We start from the raw sequence: 18,454 nt of genomic DNA, 5'->3' as shown, positions 1-18,454 counted from the left end.
TCTTACCAGTTCAGTTACCTGTATTTGCACAAGGTGATACTTTCTTGCTTAGAGTCTAATTTATGACCTGCCAACAAGCCTTCAAGCCCTGGATTTGAAGGCTAAGTATTTATGCCATGTTCCGTTTGTTCCCCTGTAGTAAGATATGATGTCTCTCATTATATATTCTGTTGGTTAAATTGTGATAGCTCATCGGCAAAAATGCTCTGTGTGTGATCAAGCTGACATACCACTTACATCCTGGCAGAACATTGCTACCTAGAGGGAGGGCAGATGTTGCCCATTCACAGAGCTGTGACACATGTGTGCCTCCTCCCTTCACTCCGGTGTGGGAGAAAGACACAATTAAGTCAGTTTTATGAGTTTCCTGGTGCTTTTGGATCTGGAAGCATAAGATGGCATTCCCTCCCCACTCTGTTCCCACAGATGTGGCTCTCTAGTCAAAGAGGCCTCCTTCTCTGTTCCTGTGCATTCAGGAGTGATGGGAGTCAGTTCGGTGTCATCTACAGAACCACTCAGGTGAGTCAATCACAGGAACTGGGCTTCACCTCCCTCTCTGATGCCAAAAGTCTTCTTCCCACAGCCCTGGTTGCTCAGCATTTTCAAGTAGGCCAGGTGGCTCGGCATGACATATGGTGACCTCTTCCCTAGAAGGTGAGAATATGGGACATTTACTGTGTCATTCTCATCTGCCCACCTCTAGGATATCATGTGCTCAACTATCTCCTTAATCTCCTCCTCACCAACAGAATACATGGGACACATAGATGGTGATGTGTTTTCCTGCACTGTGCAACTCTTCATCTGTCATCCGCCTTAGTGAAAAGATAGGGGATCAGTTCTTCTGGTTCAGGACATGAAGCAGTTGGTCAGAGGACAAGGCAAGGTCTTTCATTCATCTGAAGTAATGAATTTTGAAAAGTATCTTTAAGCTCTTTAATAAGGTAAGCATACAGAGAACACAGCACAGCAATATATTTATTTAGCCAAAGCTAATCTATAAGTCTGGGGAGGTCAACCCGAACTGGGTCAGTCTTCCCACTCCATATTTTTGGCACTATCACAAATACAATATATCTAACTGTAGGTTTGAATATGAGACTCCCTACAGGCTCATGTGTTTGATTACAAGGTCACGGCTTGTGCTGTAAGATCGAGAATCGATAAATGGGACCTCTTAAAATTGATTACAAGGTCACAAGTTTGTACATTTGCCTTGGAAATTTAGGGGAACTTTAGGACTTAGGGCTCCAAAGTAGACATTGGAGGGGTATAGCCCTGTCTCACTTCCAGCCTGGGCTCACTCTACCACGTGTGAACAAACCACACCACCATCTCTCATTACCACGGCAATTGCAGTTATTACACCTTTCCCACTAGGATGAACTGGACGCTCAACTATGAACCACAGTAAATGCTCCACACTTAGGTTGTTTCTGTTGGGAATTTTATCACTGCAGCTGGAAAAGTCAACAATGCAGACCTTTTATATCCCTTTACCCACTTCTCTGGGTCTTTCTCCAGCAGCTTATTCTTTGAGATGGGCACCAAAAAATGGAAAATGGGGGTAAAGGGACATTGTTTCCTACTGCAGATATCTGCAACATGCCTGCAATGCAGCTTCTTAGGCTAGGCATGTGACAGAATGAATCCACAGCCTCAATTTCTCCCTGCTGCTTGGTGTTAGCAGAGTGTTCTCTCTAGCAAGAACATCCCAGCCAGTGTCCCTGAAGGACAGTTTTACAATGACCTCCTAGTGAACGGTGTCTCCTCAGTGAGGGTGTTGACAGATGGACAGATCTGCTGGTAAGTGCCTCAAACTCTCACAGTGCCAGTGGGCCTTGGTTTCTTCATGTATCACTGAGGTTTGCAGTATCATAAAGCTTTCCTAAGCAGTATGGCATGGGACTGGAGAGCTAGCTCAGCATCTAAGTGCTGATCATTGCTCTTGCAAGAGGACATGATTTTAGGTCCCAACACCTATACCTGGAAATGCACAACCTCCTTTAACTCAACTTCAGGGGCATCTCATGCCCATTCTGGCCTCCGTTGGCACTGTACACACCTTGCATATATACACACATATAAATAAATGTTAAAATTAAGAAATAATTGGTGAAATTACAAAATTGTACTCAAAATTGTATTTAGACGTGTATTGAAGGAGGTGGTTTTCCACAACAGTGTGCAAGAGCTTCACAGTTGCATCCTAGATTTAAAACGTTGATGAGTTTTGCATCCAGGTGTAGCAGGAAATATTAAATAAGAATTCCATGCTACCACTGGCAAGGCACTGGCAGACAGGCCAGCCTGTTCTCAGACTGGCAGACTCTCTGACCCAGAACACTGAAATCTCTCCACTTGGCTCTCTAAATTCCCATGGCAGGTTGTTGCCATGCCAGCCCCATGCTGCCAAATTCCCATGGCTAGTTTGGGTGGACTTCTTGCAAACCCATGTTTTGTTGCAGTACCTTTCTGGAACCCAGTTGAGTCACCAACCACATAAAGGAAAACACCATACAAAGTTTAGAATCAGCACGTAACACAATCACTGGGTCCAGCAAGTAGCATCCTAATTTGTAAGCTATTCTAAGTTACAAATCCTCCATCGGATCTACTACCCGAACCGGAGGCCTCTCTGCCTACATTTTGTCCTCCATCATCCTCTTATCCAAAAGTCCCTGTCCTTTTCTCCCACTTCCCCTCTTTCTCTCTCTGACCCGGAAGTCCCACCTACTCGCCCACTGATTGGCTCCTTGAAATCTTAATTCATTAGGGGAAGGTTCTGCCAAATTCAGATCCAGTTTCATCTCCACTGTTTGTAATGTGAATCTTGAAAAGTGATTATCGTGTAGGGGGATCTTTCTTCAGATGCTCTTTAGCTCAGTGAAGCTGGAGTTTATAGGGAACAATGTAGTCACTTCACTTTACAAACAAATGTCCAATGTATACGGCTATTGCTCCCCATAAAGCGGTTTTGAATCAACTGCTGGTTGCTGCTTACTGTGCAACATTAGAACTCACTGGTATCTATATGAGATCTAAGACTAAGTCATTCAGTGAGACATGAAAAGAGGTACAGCAGGGAGGAAGGTACACACTGGAGGAACTGTACCCCGGTATGAGTATTCCCATTCAAGAGCCCTGTGCTCAGTCTCTTGCTGGGGCATCTATTTCTGTAACTTTCTGGCTTCTAGAGAGGCGTGGAGAAGACCATGCATTTGCAGCATCATGTAGGGTTCTGGCAATTCTTAGCTATCCCAAAGATCCACTTTGACAATTTCTGTCATTATTCTTTTCCCTCACTTCTATTCATCATTGGGTTTTTATTAAATTCTAAGTTCATTCAACTTGTTCTTGAACTCTGCTCTGACAGCATCTTCCACAGCGTCTGTGTAACACTTTGTTGTTATTGTTGTTTTGTTTTGTTTTTCGAGACAGGGTTTCTCTGTATAGCTCTGGCTGTCCTGGAACTCACTTTGTAGACCAGGCTGGCCTTGAACTCAGAAATTCGCCTGCCTCTGCCTCCCAAGTGCTGGGATTAAAGGCATGAGCCACCATGCCTGGTTGACTGTGTAACACTTAATCACTGGTCTGAGTAAAGATAGTTTGTCCCCTGTCAGAGAATTACTGGGGAATGTTACTTCTGTGGATGATAGCACCATTCAGAACATGGTTGTGATCTTATATCAGAGGCCTGTGCACTGAGCATAGAGTAAAGGCACCCAATAACCCATACTTACAGATGACCACATATTCCTGTTCAAAACAGTTGGTGACTGGGTTCCAAGTCACGTGCTTATGGAAGAGTTATGGTTCCCAGAGTATCATTGTGGAAGAAAATTTTAAAATAATGTTTAATTTTTTTGTTTCTCTTTCTCCTCTTCTTTCTCTTCCTTATCCTACTCCTCCTCCTCCCTCCTCCTCCTCCTCATTCGCAACAGCATTCTTTAGTTCAGGCTGGCCAAGAACTCATTATGGATCCCAAATTGGTTTCACACTTGTAGCAATCCTCCTGCCTTAGGCTCTCAAGTGCTGGTGTTATAGGTAGACTGAAAATCTTGAAATATTTGGTAAAGAAGACATTGCCCAGTTCACAGCAGATAATGGGTATTGATCCCAACCAGGGATATTGAAATCTACTAAAGTAATACTTATTTATGTATAAAATAATGGTTCAAGACACCCCATTCAATAGGACTTTAAAGCATGGAGTTCAAATTCCACCTCTTCTATTTTCTACATGAGTAATGTGAGCACCCAGCCTAAGCCTCTTAATCTACACAATGGAGACGAGTCTTAATCTTCTGGAGTCTTAATGTTTTTAAACTCCATTTTTTTTCACATACAGAGTGGAAATAAAATGGTATTTGAAACACAAACGTGTCAGTAGGACTAATATAACAAGAATACTTAGTTTAGGAGGGCACCTAAATTTTAATAAGCAACTAAATACAACCTTTTGGTTACAGAGTATGATTTCTGCACATATCCACGTTAGCCTCATAATGGAAACAACAGACTCAGAGATGCCCCTCCTCCATCCCTAAGTCACATTCTCTCATCTTACCCAAGCCTTCAGTTAGGATACAAACACCTTGGTGATGTGCAGAGCCTTGTACTTGTGTTATTGGAAATTATTATTTCAGGGGAAGGCAAGTAGCTCAGTCGGCAAAATGCTTGCCAGGCATGCATCAAACTCTGTATTTTTATCTGCAGCACTGCATAAAAATTGAGTGGGAAGGTAAACCCTACAAATCCCAGAGGTCAGGGATTAGAGGCAGGTGAATCAAGAGTTCAAGTTCACTGTAAGCTGCACAGCATGTTGGAGGCTAGCCTAGAATGTGCAAAATTCTGTCTTTAGAAATATCAGGATAACCTAAGCTTCTTATGAACATCATTGTGTGAGAATACAGTGTGAGGTGATTGAAAATAAGAATTTCACATATATTAGATTTAATTAGAAATCACCCTATAAAACAAATGTATATATGTAGAATAGTATTACCCACAACTTTTACTGGTTTAGCTGAAAATGACAAATTTATATGTTTAAACATAATATATATACACATATACATATACACACACACATATATATACATATATATATCGCATGTACACATAATAATGAATGTGTGTATACTATATAGCACATACATATTCCAAAAATTGTATTCCATATTATTATATATATGATATACTGCCTGGCATATATCAAGGCAGTTACCTCCTTGTGACCTCTTGAGCTATAATAGTACATTGAAAACTTGCTATTTTAAGTTTGAATGGGTAACACAGAGAAGAAAGGGAAGGAAACAATAGCTCCAAATAGAGGAAATTTTAGAGGCAGCCAAGAGGCAGCCAGGACTTCCGCCTGCCATGCCATTGCGGCAGAACCACAGCTCCCAAGTTGTGCAACACCTTTGGTAAACACTTGCTGAAGCGTACACAATGAAGCAGGGAGTTCCATTCTATCTCCCTTAAGAGGAGGTTGGAGCAGAAGCAACCTCACAGGTGTGAGTGGAGGCAGCCACTGCTCCTGGGATCGCAGAATGCAGCAATGGAGTCTTCTGGTAGTCTCTTTCCTTCTTTCTCCAGTTCCAGGTAAGTGTTAACCCCTTTTGGGTTCTCTTTGGGATGTCACAGGACTGCATGCTGTCTGCTCTTGGTCTTATGGTATATAATATGTTGGCTATCTGGTTTTTCCCCCCTTTAACTAGCTTTTCTAACCATTTGGATTGGTCTTAATCTGCAGTCTGGGAACTGTGGTGGATGTGAAGGAGAAAATTAGAGGTTTTCTTGAAACATTTACATGTCAGCTCTGATATCTTTCAAAACAGAAAGGAAAGCTCTCATATATTTAAACCATGAATATGATCTTTGAGTTCAAAAGCAAAATCTATCAGAACTAATTGCATCGATTTTTAATTCAATAAAACAGCAGTTGTGTATGGTTGTGACTCTCAATACTGGAGGAAAGTACCTGCTCTTATAATTGGGACAAGTTCAGCAACTTACATTATTTAGGACTGCACGATTTTATGCTTACAGAGAATAGATATCATTAATTGGTAGGGGGCTGTACCCACAAAGCATTGTGATGTTGTTGTTGAAGAGGAGTTTCAGTCCCATGTGGCTGATAACCCAGTCCCGTTTCACTGGTTAGAGCGAACATCTAAGAATTTAGAGGTGGTGACTACTGCTCCCTAACAACATGCCATAGCATGCAGCTCTCTCCATTTTATAAATTTTCAGCTCAGTTTCACATGCCTGGGAGCTGTTGACACATTTCTCTGGCTTGTTCTGTGTTTGGAGCGTCAGTCTTCACACTAGCTAGCAAATGTTTTCTTAGACCATAGAATGTTTGCTGGGACCCAGGAATAAACAAACTGTGAACAATTATGAAACCATAAAGCACAGAAGGGTTGTCTCCTTTCTAATCCCCTTGACACTTTCTTACCAAAAAAAAGGCTTCTCCATTGTTTTCCAGACTTGTAAAAATTGTTCCTAATGTCCTTAAATATTTAGGATAGTAATACATCCTTAAAGGTATTACCCCCTGACTCCATATTTCTAGATTAATACAAATCAGAGAGTATGAAGTATTTCCTTTATTAGGAATTTAAAAATATGTATTTATTTTATGTGTAAGACTACACTATAGCTGTCTTCAGACACACCAGAAGGGGGCATCGGATCCCATTACAGATGTTTGTGAGCCACTATGTGGTTGCTAGGAATTGACGTCAGGACTTCTGGAAGAGCAGGCACTGCTCATAATCACTGAGCCATTATCTCTAGCACCATTTTTTTTTAAATAGGAAGTCTTTCTTCTCATTTTCTAAAACCATGATCCCCAGGACTCTTGGGGACTCCAACTCTCATTAGAAGCTGAAGAACTACTTGGGGTCTAAGTTCTGTTCAAGGAGAGGAAGTAACTTATCAGGAAGCTCCAGTACCAGAGTCATGGGTAATGGTGGGACCTATGGATGCCACTGTCTTTCCAAGGAACTCAGGCAACAAACTGTTTCTACTCCCCACAACTCTGCATCAGGAACATGGCAGCAAGAGATGTAAAGACTTAGAGTCATGCCTAAAAGTGTGACATCATTCTGAGAATGTGATAATCGGCATTCTGATTGCTCTCCCGTGAGGGGAGCATTCATCTTGAGTTGGATGTCACACTGCCTCTCTTTTCATCCATGATGTGCTTTTCAAGGCCTTCCCCCCCCTCCCCCGCCTCTGAAATACCCTTGCTAGACTCCAAGGGGACTGGTTTCACAGCCAAAATGCAAGTAACAAAGTTTTGTTTTCTTATCTCTCCCTCCTTACTTCTCCCTCCCCATCATCAGAACCCTTTGCACCACCTGCCCTCTGCCAATAACTTGGACCTGCTTCAACATTTATTTCTAAATAAATGATGGATATGTAAAATAGGGCCTGGCACTTGTAATGAGTCTCACCATCCCCTGAGAAAAGTGACGTGTGATTTCATCATAGGGAAATAAAAAACCCAAATATTTAAAAGGACATAGCAAGTGTTCAGAGGAAGAGCAAAAAACATTAATGCATCGACAAAGGCAAGTCTCCGGAGGTCCAGGGAGGCACTTTGGCTTAAAAAAAAGTACCAGTTACTTCTAGTGACTGGAAAAAGTAAGGCAGTAGGCACAACTTAACTTATATAGCCAACTAATAACTTCATTAGAATATGAGTTCTAGTCTTCCCCTTCTCATTTTTACCGAATACATTTAGAAGTACAAGTATCTGAGGGAACAGAGAGTCAATGCCAATGCATAAACTTGCATTAAAGGCTGAATGTCTCCTTTGCAAAGACAACCCTGAAACAATTTAACAGATTTGAAGGACATTTAACTGGAAATTTAACAGCTACTATATACAAATGACCCCAAATGTTAGAACAGTGTTCTCTATTGAGGTCACTTACATCAATCTCATTAGTGAGCTTTGCTTTATTTTAAACTGATGAGTGATTAAAAGAATCTAACCCACAATCCCACACTCACACACCTCTAACTCAAACCAAAATAACTGTTTTTCTCTTGATCCAGTTTTGCCAGTAGAAACTTACCCAACACATGAGTTCTGTGGGAGAGAGGAAACAAGCATTAACATAAATTAATGAAACATATTGTGTTACATCTTGGATTTGTGTAATCCCTGGATGCCAGTTATCTCTGTTTATGCTACTGGCTTCCAAATAATTAACTTGATTTTATTCACCTGGGAGGAGGTCACCGCATCTCCATCAAATGCGAGTACACGTGAGGCAAACAATATCTGTCTCCTCCATCTTTTCTGTGGTGTGGAAATCCCTCCCTCTCAAATATCTCAATTCCAGGGCCCTACAACTTTCAGAAGAACCAGAGCTCTCTAAGAGAAATTCTATCTGTTTCTTTACAGAACTGACTGTGTAGTAAGAATTCGGCATGAACTGGAAACTTACTTCATTTAGCTAAGAGAATTAGCTAAAGACTTTTAAGAAGAAATATTGTTTGTTTTGGTTTTCTATTTGGAAGGGTTGCCCTACCAAAGAGAGAGCTGGGAATAAATTCTGCAGCTTCTATGTTTTGACTCACTGTTTAAAACCCAGTTGGTGATTTCTGGTTTCATGCACTATTCGACTTCAGACGAACTAAAGTTGTGGGTACAGCACAGAAAACTGCTTGCTTTTGGAAAGGATGACCTAGCTCCGTATTCACTTTTCTTGTCCAAAGGAGAGGGGCTGTGAGCCTGATCTGTATTTATAGGAAGGCCCAGGTGGAAGTTGTCAGCACTTAGGACTCAAAGGACAAGTCAGCTGGTTTCCTGGTAGAGTCACACGTGTTGTGGATGAACCCCACAGATGAGGGGCTTGCGTTATTTTATTTTTGGCATTTTAATAAAACTAAAAAAATATATGTTTATGTGTATGGGTGCTTTATATCTGCTTGCCGAGGCTGATAGAAGATGTCAGATCTTAAAGAGACAGTCTCCAGGTGGGTGCTGGGAATCAAACCTGGGTCTTTTGAAAAAGTAACTTAAACACCAAGCCCTTTCTCCATTCCTCCAACATGACATTAAAAATATTGCTACTTTTTAATATTGTGTGTGTGTGTGTGTGTGTGTGACTGTGTGCACATGCACATAGAGTGCAGTTGCCAGTGAAGACCAGAAGAGGGTGTCAGGTGCCCTAGAGATGCAGATTCAGGCAGCTCTGAACCACCTAAGATGTGCTCTAGGAAGTAAACTTTGGGTCCTCTGGAAGAGCAAGAAGTACATCTAATGACTGAGGCATCTCTGCAGCCCCACTCCTCCTTACAATGGCATTTAAGGAAGAGATTTGTTGAGGCTGCATCAGTGAGAGGTGGCTTCATGACTCAATGTCTATGGGACTAATTGGGCTGATTAGTCACCATAGTACACCAGGTAGCATGCAGGCTCCCTAGGGTGTGTTTGCTCTGTGTCCGTGAATGAAAGGAGGCAGCAAGGATTTGTGTCCATGTCACTAGTTCATTTCTGGCAAGAGCTGTGGCATCTTACTGCCATGAAGTAATCATGAAATTTTAACAGGAAGAGAATGACCATTCCACAATTTAGAGCTTCAAACATTTTTTTTGTAAATAATACTATTACTTTTCTTCACCAACATTACAATCGATTGCATATATATTTAATAAAGATTTATATTACATTCCATAAACATAAAGAGCACAGGATCACTTCAGGACTGCAAAGGAGCAAGCAGCTCAAGAACTTTGTGTGCTGGGCTTTGTCCTGCAGGCTTTAAGCTCAGTGCTTGGGATGGGGAAGCAGAAGGAGCTTGAATTTGAGGCTAGCCTACTGAGGCCCTGGTGAAGCAAGGAACAAACGAACAAAAATACAAGAAGAAAAAAGATAAAAGAAAAGAAAAAGAAGACTTCTGTTTAATTGCTACAGAAGTATGACAGTGACTTATTTGTCATAGTTGATGAAAATATACCTGAATGACTATGGCCTGTTTGAAGACAGAAAAGTGGTTTATGTTTATTTGTATGCTATAGACTACATGACACATGATAGACACAGCCTAATTGGCCCTCACTTTTTAAGCAGTTAAAATTTCAAAGCTTAAATTAAGGTATTATAGTATCTGTTCTATGTCTTTATATATATGTGTAATTTTATGTATGTGACTATCTTGCCTCTATGTATGTCTATACTCAGATTTCATGCCTGGTGGCCAGAAAACACAAGAGGGCATCAGATTCCTCGAGCTGTAGCTACTTACAGTTGTGAGCTGCCATGTGGGTGCTGAGAAGAGAACCTGGGTCTTCTGCAAGAGCAACCAGTGCTCTTAACTGCTGAGCCAACTCTTCAGCTCTAGCTTTCTTTCTGAAACATTTCCTAAGAGTGAACCCTAAGCCATGGAGTTCCTTTACTACCTCAATTGCTATTTGACTCTGAGTGCATCCTTAGAGCTTAATAAGCATTGTATAACCTACCAAGTTAAACTGTTCTTGTGTGATCAAATAAATTAAAACCATTCCAAACTCACCTAAAAGTGGACCTCATTAGAAATTAGAAAAAAAAATTGTTTCAGTTCTCAGAAAAATAAAACAAAACAAATAACTATTTTATGTTCTGGGACATCACTAAACTAGGCTATCAAGTGCTATAATTCCAAGTGACTCATGGCAATTATGGTTGGTGAGCCCCCTCAGTTATATCTGCTATTAGGTGAATCAAGATAGTATAGTATTTCATTGAGCTAGGATTACATTCAGAGAAGTTGCAAATTGCAACACAGAGAAGAAAAAGAATCTTTTCTAAACCCTGCTGCCAGCATCCTGCCTCAGTTCTCTAAGTTTCACTGTGTCTTCATCCCAAGTGGACCTTGAACCCTATGGCAGCCAGAGTGGGAACATTCAGGTACCCACAGGGAGCTGCATCCGTGTGAACAACAAAAAGAAAACTTTAAAATCTAATAAAAATATGAGAAAGCCCCATATTTCTCTTTAGCCTAATTTCCAGGAAATTCTTACACATGAGTCTCCTCATCGAATTGGTTGTTTGAGATTAATTTCCACTTTCTTCCCTGTGTGACTCTAGATAACCACATAGCCCCTCACTGGTCAATGGCTCTGTACAGACCCTCTATTCTCATTTTCATAACTTTTTCTGCCCAAAATGAAGGTTTGTCAGTGTTGCTCATGTCAGCCCTCTCTACAAGTCTAACATTGGAGCTTTTTCTTACTGGGGCTATGTTTCAAATATTACTATTGAAAATTCCATGGAACATGTCTTCAATCAGAAATGGTGGGTGGCTGCTTCCAATCTCATAGCAGTGTGGTGTGGAGTGTTTCTGTCTCATTAGGGGAGTGATTGGTCAGCTTCCAGGAGAACTGGATTCTGCCAAGCTTCTGCTTAGCTTTTACCTTGCTTCATTCTCCTGCTGGGCAGTCGTTGCTTAGATCCAAAGAGTAAAAAGAAATGGGAGAATTGACAAGAAATACTGTCATCAGAAATGCACTTACAAATATCTTCTTGAAAAATATTAAAAGTCAGAAATTAAAGTTTGGGGATGGGTTTCTGGTTGTCTACTTCTCCCTGTGTCTGGAACCACTGACATAAATCACTGGAGGCCTCTATGGGACATAAACCATGGGAGTAAGCATGACTACCATTACTGAACAGCTATGTCTTCTCTTTCTTCTTTCTCCTCCAGTAAGTGCAATAAAAGAGCTCCCTAAAGCCAAGAAATATGAAGTAGTTTATCCTATAAGACTTCATCCATTGCGTAAAAGAGAGACCCAAGAGCCAGAGCCAAAGGTTAGTATGCCTATGATTGTCTTAGTTCTTTTACATGCCTTTTATGTGTATGCCTGTTGACATGTGTGAGGTCATAGGTTATTCTTATACTGTCATGCTATCCACTTTGCTTGTGGAGACTGAGTCTCAATGGATTGGAGTAGACTCATTCACAAGTAGATTGGCTAGTGAGTGCAGACTTTGATATTTTATAATAAATTGCTTCCAAATAATTATATATAACTTACTTTATCTATTACTTGCCTATCTACCATCTATCCATACATACTATTACATACAATTTAATTGTCTTAAATTTGAACCAGAAAATAAACAATGCAAATGAATGCAAATTGGCATTTTTATCTGAAATTTATAGCTTTTTCTATGTAGACAGCATTAAAATCTGTACAAGTCGTACATTGTAAGCAAACAGTTCATTGTCAGCCAACACTAACTTAAATTTTTAATTGGTCACTAGAGTAAAGCTAATTGTATGTGCCACGTGTCTCTGAGTATGCATATGCATGCGCAGGTAGATAGCTGTAAAAAGTATTTGTGCCGTGTGTGTGTGTGTGTGTGTGTGTGTGTGTGTGTGAGTGTGTATGTGCGTGTACAAGTAGATACATGTAAAGGAAAAAGGAGGCCATCAGAACTCTTGGAGACTGAGTTACAGGTACTTGTGAGCCACTGTCTCTTGGGTGTTAGGGGTCCAGCTAGGGTCCTCTGAAAGAGCAGCACGTGCTTTTGATGAATGAGCCATTGCTCCAGCTTCACAATGCTGATTTTTGAGTGATTTTGCAGAGGCATGTGTTTGATGTGATGAGCTTGGTTTTACTGGAGACCCATTGCTTGCCTAGGTTACCTCTAAACAGCTACAGAAGACTTAACACTAATCTGATGCGTGGTGACCTAATGTAAACGACCTAATGGTTGTTTCTCATTTCAACCACATGAATCCTAGGGATGGAGCTCAAGTGGCGAGGCAATTGCCTTCACCCACTAAGCCACCCACTAAGCTGGCCCAGTTAAGGAGACTTTATATGTCTTTGACATAGCTCTACACCCATCTACCCCCACACTACATCTCCTAATCTATGTTTGGAAATATAAATATTTATTTTCATAATCAGTGATCCAAATAAAACCTTGCTAAATACATCAAGGCTATATATAAAAATATCAGATACAGAGCCTAGAATGTGGCTCAGTGGTAAAATCCTTAGCAAGCATTTGCAAGACCCTAGTATCAATTTCCAGAACAAACACATCAATTCACACACATACAGACACACATGCAGATATACTCATAAAAACACATGATCGTATACACACATGGACATGCATTCATATATATTCAGAAACACACGTACATGCACACACATAAGCACACATATACACACACAAATGCACATGCACATACATATGCACATTAGTAAACAAATATATGCACACACACATGCACACACATGCACATGCATGCACACAAACACAGAGCTAAATTGCCTATTTAGTTGACAGATTAATCTGTTGCCTATGGTCTAGACAGACAGTTGGTCTCACCGTCCACTGCTAGAGAAAAGCAAGTGTTACTTGCTAAGGATTAATTAAATTGGTAGATGTAGCCACCTTTGGATTACCAGTGTATTTTTGTGTATTTTTGCAGGAAACATTTGAAACTGAGCTAAGGTACAAAATGACAGTAAATGGAAAGGTCGCTGTGCTGTATCTGAAGAAGAACAAGTGAGTGTGTGTCCCTCTGCTATTGTCCTCCTCAGCTACAAGTCCAAGTGTGCAAAGTGGCTGGCGAGGCTGCCATCTGCATTAGTGCTCCCAAAACTGACCCAACAGTCTTCACTCCACTCCTAGCGGACCCAAGGAGTCGGTGAATTTTTTTCTCTTACAATGGTAGAAACATACTAGGCAGAATAATAATAGTTTACTAGGCTTTTGAGACTTTATAAATAACACACGATGAGGTGCCGGTAGACAGATTTCATTACTTTAGCAAATGACTGGGTGGGTCCTATGTAATTTGCTTTCGATATTGTTTGTTGCATCTTGATAGAGGACCTCACAGGACTGCTCCCTGGAAAGGGCTGGGGCAGGGGTAATGTTGTGCCTTCTCACCAAACTGGTTGCAATTCTTACTTCTGTCACCTTTGACCTCTGTTCTGCTTCTTCTCAAGTTTCTCCTGGAAATAACAATCAGGTCTCATGTGAACAGAGGCTTGTTTCACAGCCCTGGAATATCTCTAATATCTCTCTCTCTCTCTCTCTCTCTCTCTCTCTCTCTCTCTCTCTCTCTCTCTCTCTCTTTCTCACACAGACACAGACACACACAGGCACACACACATACAAACAGACACACACACAGCATCTCTCTGTTCAGCCTTTTCCTGTGTAGACTTGTCTGGAGCACAAGAGAAGCTGAGGAGTGGAAACTTGTCTGGGCAGCCTGGGAAGTCTTCTTGGTTTGCTGGACTTTGCAGTTCACTGTGTAACCGTGTTCCTCCCTTCTCTTTCTCCAGCAAGCTCCTTGCACCGGACTACTCGGAAACATACTATAATTCCAGTGGAAACAAGGTCACCACAAGCCCGCAAATCATGGTATAACATCTGCTAGGTCCCTTGGTAATGGAGTGTGCCAGTGTCCTTGCCAGGCAAATATAACTAAAACTGCTTTTACAGCCTTGGTGGTGTTTGTTTTGTATTTCTTTCCCAAACAGCAGTAATGAGTTAGTGAATTTTTCACAATATTACATTTTACTAAGATTGATGAAGGACTAATAACCATTTCCAGCTTTCATGAGAAGCAGGCAGGAGCATACATTTTCTTTTTTTATAAATTTTATTTAATCTTTTATTTAGTTTTTATTTATTTTTTATCCTTTAGTTAGCCATTAAAAAGAGTGTCCACAAAGACCTCAAGTTTCCATGACAACCAAAATGCTCCTCCCCTCTCTCTAATCAGAAACTAGGAATGCTCTGCCCAGCCCTCCCTTCCTTTCTCTAAAAGCAGAAGTCTCTGACTCTTGTTATGATTACCTGAAAAAGCATGCTCATAAGAGGAACTGCCACCACCCAGAAAGCAGAGATTTGCTCAAGCTGTGAACAAAACATTCTTCAAGACAGGACCAGGCTGGACTCTTCAGACTATGGAGGTCTCCATGGAAATATCATCAAGGTTATAGAGAAACATTGTTGTCATGCTCATAGTTGAGCTCTTGTATCACAAAAGAACTCAAATGATATGTACTCACTGATAAGTGGATATTAGCCCAGAAAGTTAGAATACCCAAGATATAAGTTACAATTTTCAAAACACATGACTCTCAAGAAGAACGAAGTCTGGATAGTTTGCCCCTTCATAGAATCTTTTATTTTTTACACTCCAGATTTTATCCCCTCCCAGTCCACCCTCTGACTGTTCCATATCCCATACCGCTGCACCCCCCAAGCCAGTCTCCACAGGATGGCTCCACCCCCTACCCTGACCCACCCACCCCATCAGACCTCCCCACTCCCTGGGGCCTTTAGTTTCTTGAGAGTTAGGTGCATCTTTGACTGAACCCAGATCAGACCGTCCTCTGCTGTATATGTGTTGGGGGCCTCATATCAGCTGGCATATCCTGCCTAGTTGGTGGTCCATTGTCTGAGAGATCTCGGGGGTCCAGGTTAATTGAGAGTGTTGGTCCTCCTATAGGGTTGCCCTCCTCCTCAGCCTCTTCCAGTTTTTCCCTAATTCAGCCACAGGGGTCAGCAGTTTCTGTCCATTGGTTGGGTGTAAATACCTATATGAGCTGCTGGTTGGGTCTTTCCGAGGGCAGTCATGATAGGCCCCCTTTTGTGAGCACTCCATAGCCTCAGTAATAGTGTCAGGCCTTGGGGCCTCCCCTTGGGCTGGATCCCACTTTGGACCTGTCACTCGACCTTCTTTTCCTCAGGCTCTTTTTCATTTTTTTTGTCCCCAAAGTTCTTTCGGACAGGAACAATTATGGGTCAGAGTTTCTGACTGTGGGGTGGTAACTCCAAACCTCACTTAATGCCTTGTCTTTCTGCTGGAGGTGGGCTCTACAGTTCCTGCTCCCCACTGTAGGGCATTTCATCTAAGGTTCCTCCCCACTTTGAGTCCTGAGAGTCTCTTACCTCCCAGGTCTCTGGTCTCTGGTCCATTCCGGAGGGTCCCCTCACCTCCTACCTCCCTAGGTGGCCTGTTTCCATTCTTTCTGTTGGCCCTCAGGACTTCAGTCCCCCACCCCCGACACCCCTGACCCATTACCTGATCATGTTCCCCTCTTCCCCTCGCTGTCTCCTTTCACCCAGGTCCCTTCCTCCCTACCTCCTCCTCTTTAGAGTTGATTTCTGCAGACAGACTCTGTAACATAAAGACCTAAGAATGTCTGCTATATGTAGCTCTTTACTATCACACCTCTTAATTAAGTGGTCTGTAACACTCAAGACTACTCCCTCCACATCAAATATAGACTTCCATATTGCCCTAAGTAACTCCACTCTAGATCTGTCCCCCCAAATCCCCTTCACTCCCATGGAGCCCACAACTGTGTGGCCCTGCATCCTCCTCAGGGACCTCTTCTTTGTTGCAAACCGTCAAACCTTCTGGGGTTACATAGGCCAAGGCCACATCTCTTCCAAGATAGAAGGGCCACATGGAGAAATAACTATGGTATTTGGCTCCAAATAGAATCATTGTGTGTTGTGCAAGTTCACTTAAATCAAGTTGCCCTCTTAGGACAAACGATCTGAATAACTCATAAGTTTAAAAGAGGGGCAAAGGTGATCAGTCCTAACTGGAAAAAATATATAATTTTTGAAGATGAAAAAAAATATGTCAGATGTTCAGAGAATTAAATTTTAAACAGATAACTAAGTACACTTTTTCTAAATAGTGCACAGCTATTTTATACTGTGTCAGCATTATGAATGTATTATAGTAAAATATAAAATACATTATTTGTAGTGTATAATGTTATATACTATATTTAGGGTAATATATAGTATGCAGACTGTATAATATAAGTATTTGGGGGTTATTAACTATTTTTAAAATTTGAGACAAAATGCTTATATTTAATTTTTTAAAAGTCTCTATCTTAACTACTGAGCAACAGAAAATTGTTGTTCCAAGGTTTCAAATTCTAATTGGTTGTGGAGTCTAAGAATTCTCAAGAATTCCCTTTACAAAGTGCCTTTTGTTTCCCTTAGGATAGCTGTTACTACCAAGGACACATCGTAAATGAGAAAGTTTCTGCAGCCAGCATCAGCACCTGTCAAGGACTACGGTGGGTAAGACTTGAGCGCTTTGTTCACATTCCACTGATGCACAGTTCATGCTTGATAAGTCTGAACACCCTCAAGTATAATTAATTATATAATACAGTTAACTGTGATATCTAACGGCTACAAATTTTTGAAATTTTGCATCCAAACGCATTTCTTTTTCTTTTTATTTTCTTTTTTCTTTTTTAGCCATTGCATTATTTACTTTATTCATTTTTTTCTTTACAAAAGTTTATTACAATGTACAACAGGCTTCAAGATAACATTTCATTCTAGCTATTACATGGCAAAGATGCTATGGCAGGGAATCCAGATGTTTAAATAGGAATGGAAGAGGAGGGTCACCATCACCCCAGATGTGAGGAACAGCTTACTTTTTGCCAGATTTCTTAATTCCACCCAGGGGGGGGCCTTCCAGGTGGCCTTGGCTTTTAGCTCCTTGAGTTTCTTCTGTTCCTCCTTTTGTTTCTTTTTTTTCTTGGATATTTTCTTTATTTTTTAATATTTTTTATTACATATTTTCCTCAATTACATTTCCAATGCTATCCCAAAAGTCCCCCATACCCTCCCCCCTACTCTCCTACCCACCCATTCCCACTTTTTGGCCCTGGCGTTCCCCTGTACTGGGGCATATAAAGCTTGCATGTCCAATGGGCCTCTCTTTCCAGTGATGGCTGACTAGGCCATCTTTTAATACATATGCAGCTAGAGTCAAGAGCTCCAGGGTACTGGTTAGTTCTTAATGTTGTTGCACCTACAGGGTCTCAGATCTCTTTAGCTTCTTGGATACTTTCTCTAGCTCCTCCATTGGGGGCCCTGTGATCCATCCAATAGCTGACTGTGAGCATCCTCTTATGTGTTTGCTAGGCCCCGGCCTAGTCTCGCTAGAGACAGCTATATCAGGGTCCTTTCAGCAAAATCTTGCTAGTGTATGCAATGGTGTCATCATTTGGAGGCTGATTATGGGATGGATCCCTGGATATGGCAATCTCTAGATGGTCCATCCTTTTGTCTCAGCTCCAAACTTTGTCTCTGTAACTCCTTCCATGGGTGATTGTTNCCAATTCTAAGAAGGGGCAAAGTGTCCACACTTTGGTCTTCATTCTTCTTCAGTTTCATGTGTTTTGCAAATTGTGTCTTATATCTCGGGTATACTAAGTTTCTGGGCTAATATCCACTTATCAGTGAGTACATATCATTTGAGTTCTTTTGTGATTGTGTTACCTCACTCAGGATGATGCCCTCCAGGTCCAACCATTTGCCTAGGAATTTCATAAATTCATTCCTTTTAATAGCTGAGTAGTACTCCATTGTGTAAATGTACCATAATTTCTGTATCCATTCCTCTGTTGAGGGGCATCT

At 41.3% G+C, this 18,454-nt stretch overlaps 1 protein-coding gene across 3 annotated transcripts in view; it reads left to right on the top strand.

Moving 5' to 3' along the window:
- The first annotated feature begins 5,403 nt into the window (after positions 1-5,403).
- Positions 5,404-18,454, top strand: part of Adam28 (ADAM metallopeptidase domain 28) — a 54,477-nt gene continuing 41,426 nt past the window's right edge. For all 3 annotated transcript variants that reach the window (XR_002379689.1, XM_021181874.1, XM_021181873.1), the window contains exons 1-5: positions 5,404-5,607; positions 11,709-11,812; positions 13,458-13,534; positions 14,323-14,401; positions 17,018-17,094. Coding sequence is in view for 2 of the 3 variants with exons in the window: in XM_021181874.1 (XP_021037533.1) it covers positions 5,556-5,607; positions 11,709-11,812; positions 13,458-13,534; positions 14,323-14,401; positions 17,018-17,094 (389 nt within the window). In the remaining variant the exon portion in view is untranslated. The remainder of the gene's footprint in view (positions 5,608-11,708; positions 11,813-13,457; positions 13,535-14,322; positions 14,402-17,017; positions 17,095-18,454) is intronic.

Source organism: Mus caroli, chromosome 14, assembly GCF_900094665.2.
Source record: "Mus caroli chromosome 14, CAROLI_EIJ_v1.1, whole genome shotgun sequence".
Lineage (NCBI taxonomy): Eukaryota > Metazoa > Chordata > Mammalia > Rodentia > Muridae > Mus > Mus caroli.
This window is presented reverse-complemented; position numbering and strand designations above follow the sequence as displayed.